Here is a 23,643-nt window from a genome sequence, read left to right on the forward strand (position 1 = left end):
GTTTATACTGCCAATTAACCCTCCTGGAAGGGAGGACAAAGGCAAAGATGGGAGGAAAGGAGGAAGGGAAAAAGGAAGGAAAGATAGAAGGAGGGAGGGAACAGATTGGGTCAATTGGGTCAAAAAGGAAGAAGTAAGGACGAAGGGAAGGAAGGTAGGGAAAAAGGATTGTGAAAAGAAGGAAGGGAAAAAGGAAGGAAAGAAAGATGGAGGGAGGGAACAGATTTGTTCAAGGAAGGAAGGAAGGAAGGAAGGAAGGAAGGAAGGAAGGAAGGAAAAAAACATTGTGGAAAGAAGGAAGGGAGAAAGTGGCTGCTGCTAGGATCTATGGTTTTGGTACTGACAGTAGATCATGACTTGGCCACAACATGTCAATGGAGTAGTGAACAGGCAGCGGAGAGAGGAGCTTTCAGTCTCTGCTGCCATCTGCTGCTAAGAGACAGTAACACATAAATGAATTTGAAATTACATCAAGACGTGTGCTGCCATTAGACTTAAATGTTGTTCAGTGCTCATTTTCTGATTGAGTATTCACTTACACAAAGCAAAGCAACAACACTATAAAAACAACATGGAACATAGGCTATCTATTAGTCTGTTAAAGGAATTGGTCGGTAATTTTGAAAATAATCTTGATACCATTTGTGTAGAAATCTACATCTAGCAGTTGATTCTGTTAGCCCAGCATAAAGATGGGAAAAAGCTAGTCTAGTTAGCACCAAGTCCTGCTGTTTATGTGATAAGACTACATGGTTCCCAGCCTTGATTACATGAAACCACAATCTGTTATATGTTTCTACTGTATATATAGAAAACATCAGTGAGGCTAAATTTGTGACGTTAGAGCTAATAAACTTTTCTTTCAGCAAGAAAATGAATGAACATAGTTTCCCAAATATGAATGTCTTTTTAAGTAACAATCAGAGTTTTTTTCTTCAAACTTGACGAAACTCCTTTGATCCACAAGAGGGCAATATACTGTTTTCACTGGTTTAGCTGAAAAGCCCACAGCAAACCCCGGCTTTATCGAGTAAAATTGGTATTCCCTTTTGAAAAATGTGTAACATTTACATTATGTTACATGTTATCTTTGAATTTGTCAAACTATCCCGGCAATAGTTGGACAAATAACATGCCGACCATTTAATTTTAAGGGTTAGGGTAAGTTGTACATTGACAATAAAAGTGTTGATATGGATGTGAACAGAGATCAAATTCCTTGTGTAAAGTTGATTTTATTTATTCTGATTAATAGAAGCATTTTTAGAAAATATACTCATTTTCAGGCCTGCAAAATCAGATTAAAACTGTAAGTGATCAACTGACTGACTTAAATACTAAGTGCATGATAACACATTTCTCAATCATCACCATCAGCATACACCAAAAGCATACTTACAAACACAGTTATCAAATGATATATTATCACAAATAAAAACATGATTGTTAACTGGTAGAGTTACCACAATGGCTAGTGCAGTTTTATATTCAATATTTACACCTTAATACAGTACAAACTCACTTTTAGTAGTCACAGATTGTCAGTAAAAGACAGGGAGGGGATGAGTGGACAGAGTATCTTCAACATCAAATGATTTTGTACAAATGCATAAAACAACAGCTCATGAGCATACTGGAGAGACACTTAAATATTGTGTTTGTATGAAAAGTATCTTAATGTACTGCAGGTCAGCTTCCTTTATGCCTGAGAAAAACCATAGCAAGTGCAACCAGTTAAAAACAGAAAGCATACAGTACATGCATACAGCTCAGCAACAAATGTTCCTATGGATTAAAAGAAAAAAAAACAAAAAAGCTGCGTCAGTTGAGTCCACAGTTTTAAAAGCTCGTCTCTCTCCAGTCCTCCATGTTCAAGTCGTCTCTTCCCAGCAAATTTCTCCTGGTCCACTGGTACTGTCATAAAGCATCTCTGTTACCAAGCTGGGGGCTGTCATAACCTGAGGAAGCAAATATAATGTTAACACATGGCTTCAAAGACTAAGCAAATCAAAGAGTCACTTTAACCAGATGAAACATAGTGTTGCTTCTCTCAGTTATATTGGTATAGAACCAGTATGTCCACCGAGGAGGGGAGGTGATATCAACAAATGAAATTACTTCTCAAACGTGAATTGTTCTGGATTTACACTTTAGATACGATGTCACCCAGGGGCATGAACGAAGAAATGGACATCCGTCCGTTGCTGTAATTATCGTTACCATGTAACAGACTATTTGATCTGTGTGTTGCTCCTCGTCCTAATGTGACTAGTGGCTATTATTGTGTATTATTACTTAGGTGTAGCCTCAGTGGTATGTTCTTACTTAATGACGGCATTAACGCCAGATCACTGTTTGCATATCCCACTTAGTGTAGCTTCCCTATGTACGACTTGTGTTTCTCTTACTAGTGTTTAATACACATAGACTTTGATGTTTATTATATCTTTGATATTTTTTATATATGTATTGTACTTGAAGTTTACTATGAGATTTCTATATTGCTGCTGGTCACACATTTGTATAGCTTACATGGTGTTCTCATTGGTATGTGTCCATGTGTACATACACATCACAGTTATATGCTTGTGTGTGTGTGTGCCCCTGCACACATGCTTATGTTTTGCTCAGGAAGTATTTATATTTAAGATGATGTTACGCTAGAAATAACAGGACTCTTTATTATTATTGATGGGGGTTTTTTTCTTCCTTTTTTAGCACTTTCTAACACTTTTTTTTGCCCTAAATGTTAGTATATTTTGTTTATGCTGGTCTCAGTTTCCTGTCACTCTAGTCATCACATGACCCACATCACATGATACCTAAGATGGCGTCAATGTGTATTTCTCATGTCTGGCGAAGAGCTGTTTCTGCTCGAAACGTTACGTCTTGTCTTGTGTGAATAAATGGACTGCATATTGGAGCCCTGTGGTGTGCAAGCCGCTCTACTTTCTTTTTAAAGACTAAGCACTAATGAAAACCTTTATACAGTATAAACAGTGAAAATTGTGTAATGTAAAGATGTTGCTAGCTGCAACAAACCTACAGAGGACGATCATAAAAACCTGAACTCCCTGTCATTCATGGGGATTTTAGCATGTTTTAGCGAATTCAACTCCACAAAAAGTACTTTGTGGGTTTAGCATTATAAGAAACAACATTCAGAGGATAATCACCAAATTATATAATTACTATTTCTTTCTGTGTTCATTTTAGTCCCTATTGAATCACTGTTTGGATTTTTCTGGTCTAGCCTTGTCCTGACCTGAACCATAGTGATGAATCAACCTCTACTTGTCCAGCACCAAACATCAGACCAGCAAAGTTAGTAGCCAGCCAATCAACACATTGGCACATTAAGCAGCTCAAGAGAATTGATATTGGACTAACATTGATCAGGTGGCAGAAAACACAGCTTTACATGAATGCTGATGTTGCTCCTTAGCTTCTGAATGTGTAAACAGTTTGCCATCATTTGGTGGTGTATCATTTCTATGAAGGGATAAGATGCCCCCATGTGGCCACAAAAAAAATCAAATGATGCAATTTCGAGTTTGACAAACTTAGTCTTCAAACTTCTGATAGGCTATTCAGATTTCAGTCCGTATAGCAAACATAAATGTGATGATGTGTCTGCTGCCCTAAATACGAGGCATCTACCTGATATTTCAGTCTACCTAACAACCAACCAGACAAGGCTCAGGCTTTTCTGCCACCATTTGTGACATGTGGGCCCTTTATCATTCTCACAGTGATGGTAATTGAGTCCCCGACAACAGATTTTTGATATATAGTTCTGCATTACAGAGGTAATTGGCAGTGGTTTTGCCATGTCATTAGTGCCCCTTGAATTCCACTGCCTCAGGTTTTCATCTCCAGTGCCAAACGGCTCAGTGTGGAAAGTGATGTTGAATCAGCTAAACATGGCTGCCAATTATCTCAATAATGGAACACGATATCAAAAAGAAATCAGCTCCAATTAACAGCAGGAGTGATAAAAGGTCCTTATTTCAGAAATGATGAAGTTTTCGTCTAATAGCACACTCATCCAGGCTGTGTCAGATCCAGCTGCCAGCTGCAATGACACATATCTGGAAAACAGCCAAATTACATCTTTTAATTACGGTATGTTTTATGATCCATCTTTGGTCAACCATTTATCAAACACTGGAACAAGTATGTATTCAATATGCAGGGCCTGACTCATCCATGTGCAGCGCTATGAAAAAGTTCACACACAGTTGAGTTTTTGCAAAAGTTACAAATTGAGACTTTTCCTCAAGCTTTTTTTTTTTTTTTGGTTGAATTGAATCGACTTCATTAAAGATTCATATTTTACAACTTCTAGAAAATGTTCATTAACTGTGACACAGCAGGCAATTCACTCTGAAATGATTTCTGTAGTGCAATAATTTGTCAAATACTGTGCAAACCTTTCCTGCACCATGGCAGTCGTAACCACACATATTTACAGGAAGTGAAACAGATACATACATCTGGTCCCAGCAGTATAATCCAGAGATCTGTTTCTGTACTGGGGGAAACAGGGCTTTTTCACGGGGAATCTGCGATCTGAAGACCTCTCCAGATCGTAGGGACTGTCCCGTTCCATGCCTGAGGGAAAACGGCAGGAGACAGACACACACACACACACACACACACACGATGGGGTGCAGGAACGCAACAAAAAAAAAGAGGGGTTGCAGGATAAGGCAGTCAACGTGGTGCAACAGCCAGCGAGGTCTACAGGCTTGGGAGAGCATGAAACCAGACACTCATGCTGCTTTCATTTGATAAAATATAACAAAGGCCTCGCGCCATTGTTATGAATTATGGACAAAAAACAGCAAGATGTGCATTTGTCGCAGATCTCCATGTGTGGAACTACACAGCATGCTTATTGTCTATGTAAGTAGCAAATACAGATAATGTGTAGAAAGCAGCAGGGATGCAGTAAACACAGAGGCAGACATACAGTACCTATGTCAAATGAGTTGGACTTCCTGGTGTGATGTGATGTTGCTGGGAACCCATTACGGCCTTCCTCCTCATCTGAACAATCACAGTCATCATCATTATCATCATATACACTATCTTTTTTTCGCTCCATATGGCTTGAATGACATCATCAACCACACATTTTGTCTCCTTTAAAGGGATAAGCCAAAAAATTTTCCATGACCAGCAGATAGACACCATCCTTTCGACTGTGCGTGCAGTAACAAGGGAGATAGAGCCGTATCGCCTGTAATTAGCTTAGCTCAAACGCTGGAAGTGTATAGGTAGTGTTAGCCTGCCTCCTACCCGAGCCGAAATCAGCAGTCAGAAGCTCATTTCATTTTAGCTCTAGAGTTGCTGAAGAGTTTCTCTGATGACTTTAGGTGGAGGCAGGCTAACACTACCTATACACTTCCAGCGTTTGAGCTAAGCTAATTACGGGCGATACAGGCTCTATCTCCCTTGTTACTGCACGCACAGTCGAAAGGATGGTGTCTCTCTGCTGGTCATGGACTCGGGAGTGAGGCAAGACACGAAAAAAAAAAAAAAGTTGGCGTACCCTTTTAAGTTCAGCTGTGCGTTCAAACAAGAAGATCTTGGATATTTACATGAACAGCTACTGTGATTACACATAAATATAAAGAGTTCCAAATGTAAAATATGAAACTATTTTAATAGAAAATGCATCAGTTTACAGTAGAGTTACCACTAGTTTGCTTTCCTGTAGTGTATCATTTGCTGACATGTTAGTGTACCTTGACTGGGATCGGCTGCCTCTGTCCCAGACTTGACAGGTGCCGTTGGGCTTCTTCTCTCAGTGATCCCCTCCTCTGGACCGATCGGTTGAGCCGGAGGCAAGTTCCTCTGGTCACCGGTGGGTTCTTCTCCTGGACTGACAGGTGAGGTTGCGGTAGGGCTCTTGCTGTTTTCTGGAGAGTTCTTGTCCCTTGAGAGGTCAAGACTGGGCTGAAGGTGGAACATGCAGTGATATTTGGTGATGTATAGTATCACATTATGCTGGATGGAAGTTACATTCTTCTCCTACATACACAGTATACCTTATTGGGAATAAGAGGACGCTGTCCCTCTGGTCCTCTGGCTCTCTGCTTCTCGTCACGCTTTCTTTCACTCAGCTCCTCTTCTTCCAGCCTCCCTGCCTCTTCTGGTTTAACAAAAATACAAACATTGTCTTTATAGTTTACAGTCTCAACATTTCCTTCTAAATCTTAAAATATTGTGTAGCAGGGGTACGCATTTAATGTACATTCTCTCACTGTAAATTGAAGCCATGCCTTGGCAAAGGCTGAGTGATTTCCAAACACATAGCAAACTAAGAATAAATAGACATATCATGTAAAACACCAACAGTGATGGAGTGAGTCTCTGTCACATTTTCTGTACTAAACGCTTCATACAGCTTCAGAGACATATAAGCATCTGGCCATCTTTTAACATGCATAATGTACATCTGTTAGAGTAATATAAGTATCATGTCTATATGCTGATGGGTTGTCTCTGACAACTCACCTTCAGCTACTGAGGAAAACACAGCAGCAGCTATTTATAATGCTTTATATTCACTGCAGTGGAGCTTTCAGTCAATCAGAGGATAAAACTTTACACGCCTGTTCTCCCTTCATTCCAACTGTCAATCTGCAGACCATTACATTGATTTCATGACGTGGCCTTTGGCTGTTGTACTGATCTTTTAATTCTCTCTGAGCCAGACTGCAGCCTGCAGCTCCTCTTGTAACTGACCAGGTTTACCTCATTACAAAGTCTAGAGTTAAGGCTAACAATGGCTCTTAATGACGGGCGCTTTCTCTGGAAAGGCCACTGTAGTTTGGATGAGCAGACCTGTGGGTCAAATCACTGCCCTTATACTTCATCTCTCATTAAAGTCACTTTGACAGACTTTTGTTTTGATGACGATGAGCTAACGTTTTAAAAAATCTGTATGTTGGCTCCCTCACTGCACCCAGAGATTCAAACTGTTGAAAGTGTGACAAATCTGTTACTGTTTTCCAATGTTACCAACTCATATTTGTACACTTGTTTCAGCTGCATGTAGCTTTGATAATGCATCAAGTAATTACATGTGTTTGACAGACTCACACTATCAGGAAATGTGCTACATTCTGCACTGTGACATCAGCAAAGACCTTGAGGGACAAAAGCTCTATAGTACATCTAAACACAGCCTTTCTGTGTTTACAGTAAGTCACAATGATTCTGACACAGGAGCTTCACTGTGTTTCAGTTTCTTTGGCTCAGTTTTCCAAAGCAGTTTCAATCTGCAAAAGTCATGATGCTATATTGTAAAAGACTATAAACACTGATTGCGTCGTTTGTGTGCGCATCACATTATGTTTATCACTGAATTAAGTTTTAGAATAAAATGAGTCGACGGTATCTTTCATCACTGTGCAGTTAATGCAGTGCTGAATCCTTTAAGATTATACAAACACCAATGAGAACAAGAAAAGAAAGAGGTCAGTATTTGAAATGATGCAGGGGAAGACTGACTTTAGTTTTACTTTTCGAATATGCTGCATTACTCTATCTGTAGATAATTAACACAAAGGTCCGATTACACTTAATCCTACATGGATAAATCTGTGATTGTACATCAGGTTACTGCTTCTGCCTGCATCAAACCTAATTATCTAAAATAAAGGAGGCTATACTGAAACTGTAATGATGTGAAGTATATAACAATAAACTGCTATTTACATGTGTGCTTCACTACAGAGACTACATTATCTCTCCTTGTTGTCTCTATTACTGATGTTTATTTGAGATCACAGCAGCAGTGAAGTCATTAGATTTTATGTTCATTTGTTATTTAAGTTGTTAAATTAACCGACATGTTTTATTCAGTGCCTGTGCATTTCATAACAAGCACTGGAGCTGGTGCTGATACAGAATGACTGTGTTCTGAGGACTGAGCATGTGATGCAGTTTGTGTTCTGAGAATTCAGAGCGACAATCCAGCTGTTTGCATCGGGAGTCTTGCACAATAAAACTCTGAGCCAAAGCAAATCATATCATACTTGTATAACCTCGGCTCTTGTTTTAATAACTTGCAGTACCTAGACTCTCCTGCAGGTGTCTCTGCCTCATGACGGCCAGGCTGGGCTTGGTGCTCTGTGGCGGCGGCTCTGGCCTCAGCCCACAGGGGGCCACGTTTCCACCGCCACCCGGTCTGTCCTCCTCCGTCTCCGTCCGCGAGTCTGTCAGGGGTACGATCCTCTCCTGCCTGCCCGTCTCCATCTGTCTGTCCGTCTGCTGTTTGGAGGACGCCACGTGGCCGTTGGTCCGGGTATCTGTGGGGGCATCTGAGATGGTGGTAGATCTGTCCATGTCCTGGTCTGTCCCTTTGATGTCACAGTTGCTGCTGCCATCTGAGTCCTCGATTTCTGCCCCGATGCAGCTGTACACCATGCTGACCAGGTCTGTGGACTGTACAGGGACAAAGACGAGATAAATACATAAGCAAACCATATCAGAGTCAATATTTGCATATAGGATGTACGGAGCTGTCTGGAATTCACTGCTTTGTTTGTGATGATGCACTGGATCTGTCTGGTGAAAACAGTGGTGAGAGTGAAGCATAAAATCAGATATAATCTTATAATCAGAGTGATTAAAAATGTATAACACTCGTATTCAATTATGCCAAAACTAAATTATCCCTAATATTACAAGATGTGTCCTCACAGGCCCTCAAGGATCAGTGAGGATCCATGATCTGTTGTTTGAGAACCAAAAGGGATTGAGAATGGCTGGAACTCTCACTGCTAGTGTGTGTGTGTGTGTGTGTGTGTGTGTGTGTGTGTGTGTGTGTGTGTGTGTGTGTGTGTGTGTGTGTGTGTGTGTGTGTGTGTGTGTGAGGGATTTAAAATAGGCCATATACTATACTGTACTGCACTGTAGTCCTCCACACCTCAGATAAGATAAGGCTGAGGCTGAGAATAGCAGGTGGTGGGCACAGCATGCAACCATGCGCTGTGTCATGTTATGTAGGACTATAGGAATTGGGAGCAGGATGCTACAGTTCATATTCATACAGTATGAGATAGACATGAGAATAGGGATGTAGTATTAGATAACATGTTCATTCACTTGCAGGGCCGTTGTATAGGGGAGAAAGGTGATAATTCTAGGGGCCCACAAAAACCCCAGTAGTCTAATCTTTGTATGACTGATTTATTCTGCATAAGATCCTGACTAATACTCATAGTAACGCTACAATAGCATCAAAACAAAGTAGGCTAAATAAAAAATGATAATACATATGTAGTCTAAGAAAAAAAAAAGGAAAAGTTAGGGGGTAGGGGCCCACTTTAGTATATTCTTTCAGGGGGCACAGAATTCCTAGCAACGGCCCTGTTCACTTGAAACAGGTTGGTGTGCCAGATTGGCGTCCGACTCCCCAGAGGAATGACGCTGTGTGTGCCTAAATGGAAGTTAAATAAACACTTCAGAAAGCTCTTGTGCTTTCAAAGGCCAAGGGTAACAAATAAGTATACTGTAGAGCAGCAATCCTGGAGCTGCAAGGGGTCGAGTGTCTGCTCACAGTGATAAAAACAAACACACTCACTGCGACTGCACTCCAAAGCCGTACCTGTCTTTGGATGAGGCAGGGTGGGCTGGCAGCCCTCATCCCATGCACCGGCACGCCCTGCGTCGGCCGAGGCGAGGGCATGCTCCCGTTTGCTCCGGGAACGGCGCTCTCTGGCCTCACACCGTCCTTCGGGTGCTGAATCATCGAGTAGACGTTCTCCGAGGCGCTGCTGGAACAAACCGACAGAAAAGCACAAACATTTTTATGAGTCTTGACCTTGGAGGGGAGGATGTGAATAAGTGGTGGCTGATCTGATTCGCCCTCAAATTGACTTTCATGGTTGTATTTTTAATGTGCTATAAATCACCAATCCTTTTAATTATTTTTACAATATGCAATATAAGCATGTGCTTCCTTTGTCATTAATTTGAAAATTCTGCATTAACGGACAGATTTTTGGCCCAGATACTGTTACACTTCCCACCTTCTTTCTGCGCTGCTGTAAAAAGAGACAAACCAAATGGAGTCAGAGTGTGGCCAAGTGAATGCAGCAACAAACAATCTCTTTGATTGCTTAGCAACAATCTGCAGGTAAAAACTACAAAACACTGTAAACTGTTTTTAGAACGCCTTTTCTATCTATATCTTTGTAGCCTTCGGATGACTCATCTGTTCTTTTATTCTTCTCTTCCAGACTGCTGTGAAACTTTGGCTTCTGTTGAAGTGTGTAACTCCTATGCCACAGCCAGGCTGTTAACCAGCAGAGTTGGATGCATCACCAGGTTTTACTCAAGCCACAGTTCCTTTAAGTTTAATTCGCAACCACTTCTGCTAGCTGGAGCACACACACACACACAGAGAGTACAGTAGCTCCCACCGAGTGCCTTCTCCTTCCCATTTTGTCCAACTGTGCAACTCCCTTTAATGGGCGAGTGCCTACTGACTGCTATATTTTCCCTTCGGTTACTAATCTTTGTAATTACACATTGCACTTTTCCCCCTTTTGCCGTACTGCTGTGTGGTTTTACGTTTTCAGCTATGGTGCCGTTATGCAAGAGCACCTTCAATATATTCAGTGTCGTAAATTCAGCAAAGGGAAACAGTTGGGGATGGCAAAATATTTTCTCCCATTGAAATATTTATGAAGCTGTGAAGTGACGTTAATGCCCGGCCCTGGATTAATTTAACAGCCATCTCATCCTGTGGCTCTGTGCACTTAAATGTTACTTCCACTCCCTCCATCCACTCAGCACGTACTCCGAGTCCTGGTTAGAGATGGTGGAGTTGCGGTTCTTGCGAAAGCCGGAGAAAATGGACAACACGCTACGTCTTTTCTTCCTCCGCAGTGACTGGCCCTGGTGGAGGGAGGACAACTGGCTGGAAGGAAGAGAGAGGGGAGGGAAGAAAGGTGGAGAGATGGTTAGTGGCAATACTAAATGGATATATAAAGAGGTACATAACGGTAGGATCATGACAGAGGTCATTTTTTTCCCACGGGGTTGTAGGTACTGTTAAAGCAGATATCAGCTTCACGGCCGTTTCGGCTAATGCTGCGTTCAAGGCAGGCTTTTGAAACCGTAAGTTACAGCTTCAAGTCACAACTACGACTTGGTAGCATTCCAGGTAACCCGTAGCTCGTGTTTTTACCATCCTGTTGTCTGTGAAAGTTCCCTATAACGGCCACTCGTAACTTCCGACCCGTGAACTCGTACCAGATCGAACTGGTATGACTTCACAGGAAGGAAAAACACAAAGTACGAGTTTCTTTGAACGCACCATGAGTTAGCAGCCCCCGCCCTTGTCAGGCATCAATTGGTCCTCGTGCTACGTCACCACATTCACGCGCATCCCTTGGCTGCACACACAGCCCTTCATGCCGTTCTCTCTCCTCATTGGATAACACTTGTATCCCACAAGGAAATTTTTCTCCTCGGGTTACAGCAGAGCAGAGTGACGGAGAGACTCGTGTTTAGGCTGAAATACTTCATGTAAGTGATTGCTGACGGAAAATAGGACTATTTAGGACTTATATTAACAAAAACATTCCACTGATATCTGCTTTAAGGCAATCAGCATCCAACCATTATTAACCAGTCTTATGTCATCTCAGTGTAATCAGCTGACTACAGTGTGTGGATTATATTACTTATCCTAATGAACCATTTGATGTTAACAGACACGCAGATGGTTTAACATATCTGACAGAAGGTGAAGTGTTTGCTGCATCAGTGAACCTTTTTTATGCACTGTTGCTGGTCGGCATTAAGCACACATTCCCATCCAGACTTTTTAACTGTTTGAGGTCCATCATTTCCATGTGGCTGGAGTGAACTTGGTGTTGTACAGCTCAGAGGCGAAAGCTTTTGCTCTCTGTCGATTGGACCACTTTGTGACTTTGTGACATGCCAGGCTACAAGATGAGACTGTTGTTCATAATCTGTATGTACTGTCTAGAGCTAGACTTCAGCTCTGTATACTACCTACTGCTGTAACATGTTATGTCAAAATGTCATAAGTAAAAGAAAATGTTATGTCAAAATGTAAAAAGCAAAAGACAAGAAAATATTATGATGAAGATTTTATTCTGTGGGTAATGAGGGGGGACTAGACAAACTTTTGCTTCTCCCGCTTTCCCTTTCGGCCATGTGTATTGTATTATTTGAACTAAGATGAAGTGTGATGATGATGATTTAATTGATTTGTGTATACATTATGTCTAATTTGTAATTATTAGTTAGTTTTCTTGAGTCTTTGTTGTCTAGAACTGTGTGTGTGTGTGTGTGTGTGTGTGTGTGTGTGTGTGTGTGTGTGTGTATATATATATATATATATATATATATATATATATATACAGTATATACTGTATATATAGTTGCAATGTAGTGTAGTTTATCAATAGAGATTTTTGTGGCTCATCTACAGATAACCTTAAGCTGGAGAAGCTCTGGTTGTTGGTGACATTGACACATGGATCAAGTACTGTTCCATCACTAAGAATTTCCATTATAAGAATTAGCAAGCTTTACAGAAGCTCATAGATGACAGCCTATTTACAAATATCAATATAACATTTCCTGTCCTTGCACAGAATATATAAATATAAGCACTTTCAATGTCTGTGTGGGGCCAGACAGGTTACTGTTGAATGGGTTTTTACAGATTTGCTACTAAAAGCAGAGAAGCCTTGATAAGAATGTGAGGCTGTAGGTTCATAAAGAGACCTACAGGCACTCTTTTGAATAAATACATTCAGGAAACAGTGACACCAGCTGCTTTAAAGTAACCCAAAGAAATGAAATCTTTATTAGGACCACACTGCTAAATACTGGTTTACTGGAGTTGTGCTGAATATTTTATATTTGCCATGAACTTTCACACCAAGAGCCACTGTAAAACAGTCTGAGGATAGATTAGTCATTTTAATGAGAGCAAACGCATTGAAAAGTGGCTAAACGCACAAAATATGACTGACGCCTTTATGGTGTACTGTAAAATATACAGCTGAAGCTAATTACTGTGTGAAACAAACGTGAAGTTTATGTTGATGTTGTGTTTCTCTGATATGCAATTACTTTGCCAAAGAAGCTGACAGTAAGTACCGTGTCTAATACAGAGAAAGACTCAGCATGACCACTGTGTGGCTCCAAGGAAATTAAGTTGGAAAGAGGAGGCTGGGCTGTGACAGTAAACAAAATGATTTAGTCTATGTAATGGAATATGTTCCAGGTATTGAACAAATAGAAGTATAAATTAGCCCTCAATTCAGTGTAAATGGAACCTCTCCACAACATTTGCGCCCCAGTGCTCCAGGGGCTCGCTCTTCAGTTATACTTGATCACATAAAATATCAGGAGAGGGGGGAAAAAACCATAGAAGGGAAAATCTAATAGTCCGGTCTTAAAGTACATTACATTATATTTATTACTCTTTGCAGATGCTTTTGTCCAAAGCAACAGAGGGATGACACTCAAGCTTCAGTAGAGGAGGAGGCCTTAGTGCTAAGTAGGAAATCTGTTCTATAGACAAAGGGAAAGAAGAACAGGTAATGCACACTAAGTGCAGGTTAGACATGTTAGGGTGAGTCTTAAAGAGCCTGTTGAACACAGAGAAGGAGCTGCTCAGCTAGTATTAAATCAATCTTTCCACCATCAGGGATCCAGGGACTGAGATTCAGATCGTATTAGTGCTTGCTGGCACAATAGTGGGAGATAAAGCTTGGAGGATCTTGGTAGGAATCAGGTCTGTATGCAGTGGACAGCTGACAAGTCAAGAGTTTTGACAGCTGGCTCTCAGTGAGAGGGGAAGGAAGTCCTGCGCCATTGACTGGAGGAGGCAGAAGAACATGTAATAAGACTGCTGCATATTTTGGGCTTGCAGATGCCCTGCCCATCAGAAAGAGGCCAGACCATGGAGAGTGACCAGAAGTGGTCATCTCTGAGTGGTTCAGACAGCTGGCCTTTACAGGAAGAGACAACTATATCAGGGGAGAGGTTTGTGTCTGATGGAAAAGTGGCACTTTGAACATGGAAAATCGTTTCTAGGAGTCTGTGGTAATGCTACTCCTCTCATTGTGAAAAGCAGTTTTTAGTAGCACTGACACTGGAGGAGGGGAAAAATGGGAGCAATGATAACCCATGAGATCAGGACAAAGCCCTGTCTTATGGAGGTGTATAATAATACACTGCTATTTCTGCTTCAGCAAATTCACAGGTGCCATTATCAGGTTGTTTTCACCTTGGGAGTCGGTGTGTGTGCGTGCATTTACATGTCTCTCCATCTCATGATTGTAAGTTAGCATCTTGTAATTATGTGGACAGATTGGAATTAAGAAATTGTCTTATTCTATGTGTCATCTCTACCTGAATGAATTTACAGGTCTTATTCACCTGCATTGTTTTGGATGATAATTTCACTCTGATAATCATATTATTTTAATTGCAAGAAAATTGTCTCATCATTAAGAGATGATTATGTCATACTAATTAGAACCGTCAGTTACAATTACACAATTCAAGTTCAGTGTTCACACTTCTTTGAGCTTTGCTGAAAGTTCAGCTCACGCGCACATTCAAATTAACTAGCTGAGCTCATGTTCATTTATTCAGTGTTTTTTGATGGGCTGCTGCAAGTTATTCTTGTTCAGGAGAACCTCCTTCTAATCTACCATCCCCAACGCTCCGTCACTGACACTTCCCCAGACTACATGAATTAGTACACAGTGCTACAGAATTAAAAACAGCTTTGTTTGAGTTTCCCCTCAGTCAGCTGCTTGGTGCCAACCAGCAACAGCGGTGCATGATCCCCCCTGCATGACCGACCATCCACACAGCGTCTCACACCAACCCCTGCTTTGTTTGAATCTCTCTGCCAGTCACCTTCCAGGTTCTGTAAAACACAGTTGATCTTCCTTCCTTGGATGTTTTTTTGGCAGTCAGCGTACAGCGTTTCACTGTATCACTTCCACGCTGGTGTGAGAGCTTGCTAAGTTGTAAGACCTTACGATACTCATGTTCACATTCATTAGTTGTGTGACCACCCCTGGGCTCCTCTTAGGTTTTGGCATCATTTTACTATTCTGTCTTCTGCCTGTGCTGCCAGCTTTTGTCTCTCTGTTCCCATCTGCAGACACGTCAAGTTTCAGATTTGAATGTGTCCTAGGTTAATTCTTATTGCTTAGTTCTGCACCTTCTCCTTCATGCACACCACACATTACTAATTTTATTGACTGCCACATCGAAGGCTCAGAAGATTTAATTTTCCATCTTAATTTTGTTTCATTTGGTTTAATTAAAACATTTTTTATTTATCTTAACCATGGCTTGTCTCCCTTTTTATGTGGCCACTTTAGCCAGTCGCTAATTAATGTGTTCAGTTAACCGTTAATCAAAAACCTGAGAGCAAATTTCATTAATTGTACTACGTACTTCATATTTAGCTGGCTTCAACCTTTTTAGATGCTGAAGAATAAACCCTCATGTTTCACATTTATTTTCAGCTTTGTATGTGTGTCATCCTCACATCCCACCATAATGAGTAGATATGATCTCCTTTAAAGGGATACGCCAACATTTTTTTTTCGTGTCTCGCCTCACTCCTGAGTCCATGACCAGCAGATAGACACCATCCTTTTGACTGTGCGTGCAGTAACAAGGGAGATACGGGCAGAGCTGGCGCACCGCTATTTAGCTTAGCTCAAACGCTGGAAGTGTATAGGTAGTGTTAGCCTGCCTCCACCTAAAGTCATCAGAGAAACTCTTCCGCAACTCTAAACGGACACTGGCGGGCCGATCTTCGTCTCAGAGCTGACAAAACTCTCCGGTAAGGCATCTTGAGCGATCAAATGCCGGTAACAGGATGAGATCGGTCAAAACGGAGGGTTCAAGCAAAGACGGTTTATTTTGGTTCAAGCTAGCTAAATCGAGGGTAGGTTAGCTTAAAAGCACAAATTCTATCATGGGGCAACGGGTGTTTTATTTTGTGAAAGTAACCGGAAGTGTGTTGGTCACAATGGCTAGCTTGAGTAGCTCCGAATTTCGTCCGAACAAAATTGTAAACAGGTAACAGGTATTTAGACAAATTAACGACACACTGCTGATCTAAACGGCTACTTTCTCGCTTAAAAATGTTCGAAATGTCGATAAAGTGATATATTTACAGAGTTTAGAGCTAAAATGAAATCAGCTTCTGACTGCTGATTTTGGCTCGGGTAGGAGGCAGGCTAACACTAACTATACACTTTCAGCGTTTGAGCTAAGCTAATAGCTAACTAGCGGTGCGCCAGCTCTGCCCGTATCTCCTTTGTTACTGCACGCACAGTCGAAAGGATGGTGTCTGCCTGCTGGTCATGGACTCGGGAGTGAGACACAAATGTTGGTGTATCCCTTTAAATGTATTCTTTAATGACTATATGAGAATAAAGCACAGTGTGTGAGCTACCTGTCAGGCAGGACTCTCTTGCTGTAGAAATCAGGCAGTCCATCCTCCAGCATGCTGACTCCTCCGTTCTCTGAGCAGTGCTACACACACGGAGACACACACACACAACAGGAAACAAAATAACAGGACAACAATGATCAATCCGCCACCTTGACGAAAAGCTGAAAGGCCAACAAAAGGTGCCATCTTTTCAAATGGTTGGCTGGCAAACCCCAACCCACTGCCAAAGTTAGTCTGTTTATAAAACAGGTCCTCATCATGCTGCCCTCAGTCAGTTTGTACCGATTTCAAAAACGCCTTTACAAAGTCTCAAACAAGCAAGCCGCTAAGATAGAGGCTGCCTCCCAGCCCCTGTAGGATGGCTGTGCATGATTAACATTTGAGTCACAGAGACACATGCGACAGCTTCTTACTTTAAAAAATAGCTTATTTTTGGAAAGTGCCACTGGCTCAGAAAACAAGATGAATAACAAAGGTTCACACAAAGAAGTCAAGATAAAAAAAGAAAGAAAAAGCTATACATGTTGGGGTTTTGGTCTCACCTCCAGACCAGAGCTCTTTTGTGGAAACATACGGACTGAACTTGACGCTGCATTGTGAGATCAAAAACGGGGCAGTTAAACATGAGCCACTTGAACAATACAAAAAACTTTTTCCTTCTTTTTTCCCTCTAGGTCCCAGAAAAAGACCAAAGTTAGGAAGTGTTACCTGTGTTAGAAACAGGTCTGAATACAAATCTGACTGAGAGGGAGCAGCTTCCTGTCAGGTATCCTCATTAGGATGGACAGGAAGCTGCTTGCTGCTCGCTAAGGCTCAGAGCGAGGTCAGAGGTCACTGCAGTGTTACTGGCCACCAACTCACAGATTCAGGAGGTAGGTGTCCCGCTCTGTGTCTCCGTGGTGGGCGGGGCCTGACGTGGGTCACGTGACGCAAGGGCGAGCCGTTGGTGGGGAGGGTGGACAGACACTCCCATGATGCCGAGTGGGTGAGTGGGGCAGAGTGGGGTGGAGCCGAGGGTGTAGGAGAGGCACAGGGCTCGTCACCTAAACCTAAACAGGATTGTGACAAAATGAGAATTACTCTCATGTCTTAGTATCACTAGTATCACAACTTAAAGGGACATTGTGTAACTTCTCCTGTTATCTATTCACGGAAATCGATTATTTGGTTCAAAAGTCTGTTTTTCATTAATCAGTAATCCCCCCCATCAACAAACTGAAGTGTTCCGGTAAACTCTGAATTTGCCGTTCATATCATTCATATCTACATGGAGCGGGTAAGCTCGGTGCTGGCTGCCATGTGGTGTCGCCATGTTTTTACGTTCAGTGGCAGCGTGAAACCACGGAAACTCAGCGGAGACACCGGAGCTGTCGGCTCAGGTCGTGGTGGCGTCTGTGAAAAGTCACCGCGGTAACGCAGTGAGGAGGAATGGAGCGTTACACTGATGCTGCATTCACCTGCAGTCGGGCAGACGGCCGTCGGTAACAAACCAGATGTCATTTTAGTCACAGAAGTCAAGAGAAAGACGGTAAAACGTGGGTCGGGTAAACAATACGACATCGCCATGACAACATATTGTCACGTGTATTGTTTTGCCTCGTGCTGACGGACCACTTGTTTACATAGAGGCTTGTTTATGCCGTTACATGCAGCGGCTGTCGTCCGTCTGCCCAATTTCACGTGAATGCAGCATGAAAAATACGATCGAGTTACTTGCGATATACAACCACGACGCTAGATGGGAGTAATTCTTACACAATGTCCCTTTAAGCTGAGCCCTTGTTGATTTTAATTTAATATGAAACAGGAGCTCTTTTAGAGTTACTTCCAAAAGAACAGTTGGATTCACATTTTTGTAAAATATATGACCACAAATTGTTAAAATCCTAAATGCCGACAGTTTTAATATCAAGGTCCACAGCCTTGAAATCTGCCTGCTGTAAATGAAATCATCATGAGTCACCTCCTCTCTTCTTAGACCGTTAGTGTGAAAAAATGGAAAGTTTGGCCTGAGGGCAGTGTCACAGAAAAGGCCGAGCTAATCTTTTACTTTTAGGATATTACATGCCAAAAATTGAATACACAGGCTAATGGCACCCGTACTATTAGCATAAGCGTTAACATACTGTAGACTGAGAAAGCTTGCACCCCACTTGTGTGGCTGAGGAAATACAATACTTTTTTTTTATTTGATTAAAAGTCAATTGACCCCGACCCTGCTGTGATTTATTTTAAATACATGGTGCTACATCAGCACACGTCCAGGCAGAGCACTCACTCAGTCTGGTGGAGACGGGGCGAATCCTCCTGGTCCTGGCGCTTCGCTTCTTGATGGCCATGGTATCCTTTGGTCAGAGAATATAATTTCATTATAAGGAGTGATTTTTACTTTTAGGTCTACAGTAGACACACAGAGTTAACAGATCAATAGGGAAAGGATGCAGAAGACGAATGCAGTCTAATACAACAGTCGTGCATTAAATAAAGGTAATAAAGTACTGAACTTTATGATGATGAGCTATAATTTGTTGTGCTGTTTAACTGCATTGTTTGGCACTGATCAGTGGTTCTACTCCATTAATACCAAACAGGGCAGACTAAACAATAGGAAACCCTCTGGATCAAAAGCACCACATACTTCATCCTCAAAATCATCACAGTTCTTACAAAAACTAAACTTTACACCCTCAGAGAAGAAGGATTTATTGTAGCAGTAACTCAGTCAGTTGGGTATGTAACCTGCCTACAGATAATCCTTACACTTGTTTTATCTGTACACTGTTGTTATACTGGTGAATAATACACACCAAACGATCACTAACCATTACCCACAGGGACAAGGTGTTCACATCAGTCAGCGTGTTTGTTTGGTTTTCCTGTTTGCTAAACTGAGTGGGCTGTGAAAAACACACACATTTGCTGTTGTTGCTTGTAAATATTGTCATGATCATGGTCCAAAATTTTGGGAAAATCAATATTTTATATTCACTTGTCAAAAAAAAAAATCCTTGGAGGAATATTCAAACCTCGGCCCAAACAGCCCAAGGACACTTGCTCAAACTTTTCATACAACTAAACACGTCAGTACTGCTTCAACAGTCAAAAGTCCAGACATACTGAGCTTTGAGATTTGCTTTAGAGGAAATAAGAAAATTCTCACATTTCAAAAGCTGAAACTGGCAAATGCTTCACTTTTGTGAACAAAATGATAATGCTCCTATGAATCATATGAAGTGATCAAAACTGTCACATTCGTTGAAAACCAAATTCATCCATTCATTACACATGCTGCTTATCCTTAGATAGTGGCAGGAGGCTGACAGTGACAGTGGTTGACATAAACCAAACACATTCACACCTAAAGGTAAGTTGGGTGCTACGGTTCTACTGTATCTTCTAGCGACACCAGAGGAAACTCATGCAGACAAGAGGAGAATATAAAAACTTTATGTTGAGAATCTTCTAGCTGCGATCTACATGTAAATGCAAATAAGACCACGCTGCAAGAATCAAAGACTTGTTGTTTGAGGACACACATCATATCAAACACTTACTATTCCCAGGTTCACACCAAACTCCTCGTCAGGAAACTCCAGAGACTCCATGATTCTGGACTGTCTGATGGTGCGTCTGCCGGTTCCTACATCGTCCCAACGCTTGGCCTGAGACACCTGCCGCAGCTGATGAAAACACACACACACACACACACACAACAATATCCTTCAATTAACTCTCAGTGGAGGAGCGTATCCAGCCCTGCACTTAAGAAGTTCACAAACAAAACAAATGGGTACTTTGCAGTTGTTGTTGGAAAAGCCCACAAAAGAATATGAATAAAATACAATTTCTTGTTTATCAAAGGAAAAGTGAGGGCGTAATAAAGGACAAACTGGCGCTGCAGCAGAAGACAGGAAGGAGAGCGAGGCAGTGGATGGAATGCAGAGCAGAGCAGAGCGGGGACGCCAGTGTTATTGCCACACGTCTATTTTTGCCTCCTTTTCCCACAGCCTTCATATTTAACAATTTAATTTTATGGAGAGGAGGACCTGCAGGGTGTAATCATGTCCTTAACTGACTCAAATCTAGTTGTTATGTTGTCTCTGAGGGCAATGTTCTCTTCAAAAGCTGCTTTATACGTATAAACATTAATCCTAATAGCACATGAACCGAAGTGCCTTCTTCAAATAATTACACACACCAGAAATCCAAGAGGTGTGGGATTTTCAACATCCTCAGAAAATTTGCCTTAAAAAAAAACTTGCAAGACTTATTAGATGAAGAAGCTCCACTACTGATTCTTAACTCACTGAATTTTTAGTAAATGTGTGCGTGATTTGTGATATAATGCTTTTCTGCATATATATATTCTGTAGATGTATCCATAGTTTTGATTGGACCCGGGAGATGATATGCTTTAAATATGACTCATCTTACCATGGAGAAATATGGATTTTGAGTGAAATCATCATATCTCACACAAACACACTGCACAAATCCCTCAGTGTACACAGTAGTGAATGGTTTTTGTTAAAGCTGCAGTAGGTTACTCATGGATTATCATTTACATGGAGGCAATACAAATAAATAGTTGTTTTTGGCAAATAGCAAGTGTAGGAATGATCTGGCAAAATGACGTGTGTCCTGCATCCTGCGTCGTCACCTCTGCACCGTCTCTGTGGGATGTCCTTTGGACCAGTGCAAGTGTGTCCTTCTTTGAACTGGTTTAAATTTCCACAGAATTGATCTGTTTCTTCCCTGAATTTTATTAAAGAGATTTATGTCAACCAGTTTTAAAAAGCCAGAAAATCTGTTTTCTGAGCTTCTCACTGTGAATGAATGTGGTCGTGCATAATAAAGACAACATTTAAGGGTGCTTTCTTGGAGTGGATGGTGGCGATGGCGATAACGGTCAGTGCTGTCTGTCACTGCTCACTCTGAACTGAGCTGCTTCCTCATCCTCCCTTTCTTTTGATTTTGATGCTGACCTTGTTTATTCTAGACTGGTAAGGAAACACCTGTCGATGCTAATGTTATCCATGTAGCAATAGCAAAACTCTACTTGGACACATTTAATGCCAAAGTAAGACAGAGGTGTTTTGGTGGTGCTTCTACTCAAGAGTGAAATTGGTTGGAGCAGCCTGGATTTCAGACAGAGACAGAGAGTAAACTGAGATGTTTACTTGTGTTGCCCAGCCACTGTCAATTAAACATGATCAGACCACATGAATGCAGATTTCTCATGACTCACATTAGCTGAGTTATAAACTTAATAAATAATACAGATTGATTTGTTTTTCTTACTTCAGTTGAACTTTGCTTATTTTAGTCAGAGGCAGTTTTTTGAACAGTACAGGAAAATGACTTTGATTTGAAGTTTTCAGAGACTCATAGGAACAGCTTGGCATTCTAGAAAATATGCTGTTTCACATTCATGCAGAAGTTAAAATGGAAAAATAATCAATACCACTCCCATCTGTGTCCATCAAACATAAAGCTGAAGGAGATGGTTTGCTTAGCTCAGCTTAGTTAACCACAGAGACAGAGGGAAACAGGGGGAATGCATGCAGAGTATCAACAACAGCCTGTGTCTCGTTAGTTTGTTGTTTGATTCATACAAAACCTGAGGTCTAAACAGAAATGTTGGATCAATTCTTGACTGGCAGCAGTGACTTCCTGATGACTCATCATTAGGATGAGGTTGCCAAGCAACCAGCTTAGACTCCAGAAAGTCACATCAAAATCAAAACATGAACAAATGTATTTCTGAATGTGAAGTTATTCTTCCACACCAACATGCCGGGATTTAAAGCTGAAGTCTGTTTTGTTGTTGTGTTAAGAGACACAGTTATGATCACTGGTTGGAGTTTTTATCAATATCTATTGTTTGGTAAATCTAATTTTGTCTTAAAGGAATAGTTCACCAAAAATGAAATTCAGCCATTAGTGACTCACCTTCATGCTGATGAATACTCCAGAGTAGTTTTTTATTCCTCAAAGTGCATCTGGAGACCCGGGAGGCCGGTTCGTAGTCCAACCAAAACTTTATATGAGAGTAATAGGGCCTGACACAAACAGGCCCATAAAACTACACAAAAACCTTGAAAAATTCATCCACACTGCTCGTCCACTGCAATCCAAGTGTCCTGAAGGGATATAGTCCAGAGTTTACCCAAAACGATGTCATTTAGGCAAGTCCGGTCACGTCCGCGTGCGTCGCCTGAACGCAAGAGTGCGTGCCAAGCAAATTCAATACAGGACTGTTTAGGCTGTAAAAATATCCTGAATGACGTCGGTTCGAATAAACTAGGACTATATCCCTTCAGACACTTGGATTGCAGCAGACGAGCAGTATGGAGGAATATTACAAGGTTTTTGTGTAGTTTTATGGACGTTTTTGTGTCAGTCCCTATTAATCTCATGCACTTTGAGGAATAAAAAACTACTTTGGAGTATTCAACAGCATGAGGGTGAGTCACTAATGACTGAATTTCATTTTTTTTTTTGGTGAACTGTTCCTTTAAGTTTTTCAAAATTCCAGTTATTACCAAAACCAAGCTGTACAGTATCTGCTCTGTTAACACCCGATCCGAACTACATCACCTGAGCCTGAAAGTTGCAAATTTCAGCTTTAAACCAGACGAAAAACTTTTCTCTACAAACTAGAAAGAAGTCATGCAGTAAAGGGATATTACCAGTACCAGGGTTTTATGAGTGGTGTAGAGCTCTTGCAAAATCTGATCCACTATGGAGTTGGTCAGATAGGAGACAACTGACAACTTCACCTCCCTGAGAGACACACACAAGAGAAACAGAAAGACATGAGAAAGATCAACAACTCAGTCGGCGTCTCAGCAGCTGAAGCTCTGCGCTTGATGTTCCACCAGCTCCGTCTCTCTCTCCCTCTCTCTGCGTCTCTTACTCCAGGGCTCTGTTGATATCCTCAGCTGCTCTCTCCATCAGGGCGCTGCGGATGGCAGAGCGAGGGATCGAAACTTGCTCGGAGATGGATGAAAGAGGCGGGTTGAGTCTCTCGGCTGCCGAGCAGGACATGGGACACAGCTCACGGCACAGAGACACCATGGAGTCCACAACCACCTGGACACAAACAGGAAATGCATCAGGAAACACAATAATCTACCTGT

General features: G+C 41.5%; 1 protein-coding gene across 1 annotated transcript in view; it reads right to left on the reverse strand.

The window, feature by feature from the left end:
• Positions 1-1,917: 1,917 nt before the first annotated feature.
• Positions 1,918-23,643, reverse strand: part of carmil3 (capping protein regulator and myosin 1 linker 3) — a gene marked incomplete at both ends in the record, with an annotated part of 109,608 nt that continues 87,882 nt past the window's right edge. Inside the window, 14 exons of the mRNA XM_083991750.1 lie at positions 1,918-1,958; positions 4,495-4,614; positions 4,981-5,052; positions 5,754-5,964; positions 6,057-6,160; positions 8,091-8,460; positions 9,626-9,794; positions 10,823-10,942; positions 16,502-16,581; positions 17,363-17,550; positions 18,780-18,846; positions 20,056-20,181; positions 23,200-23,287; positions 23,421-23,596. Of these exons, the coding sequence (XP_083847876.1) occupies positions 1,918-1,958; positions 4,495-4,614; positions 4,981-5,052; positions 5,754-5,964; positions 6,057-6,160; positions 8,091-8,460; positions 9,626-9,794; positions 10,823-10,942; positions 16,502-16,581; positions 17,363-17,550; positions 18,780-18,846; positions 20,056-20,181; positions 23,200-23,287; positions 23,421-23,596 (1,932 nt within the window). The remainder of the gene's footprint in view (positions 1,959-4,494; positions 4,615-4,980; positions 5,053-5,753; positions 5,965-6,056; positions 6,161-8,090; positions 8,461-9,625; positions 9,795-10,822; positions 10,943-16,501; positions 16,582-17,362; positions 17,551-18,779; positions 18,847-20,055; positions 20,182-23,199; positions 23,288-23,420; positions 23,597-23,643) is intronic.

The sequence above is a fragment of the Trachurus trachurus genome (genome assembly GCF_905171665.1).
Source record: "Trachurus trachurus genome assembly, chromosome: 17".
Lineage (NCBI taxonomy): Eukaryota > Metazoa > Chordata > Actinopteri > Carangiformes > Carangidae > Trachurus > Trachurus trachurus.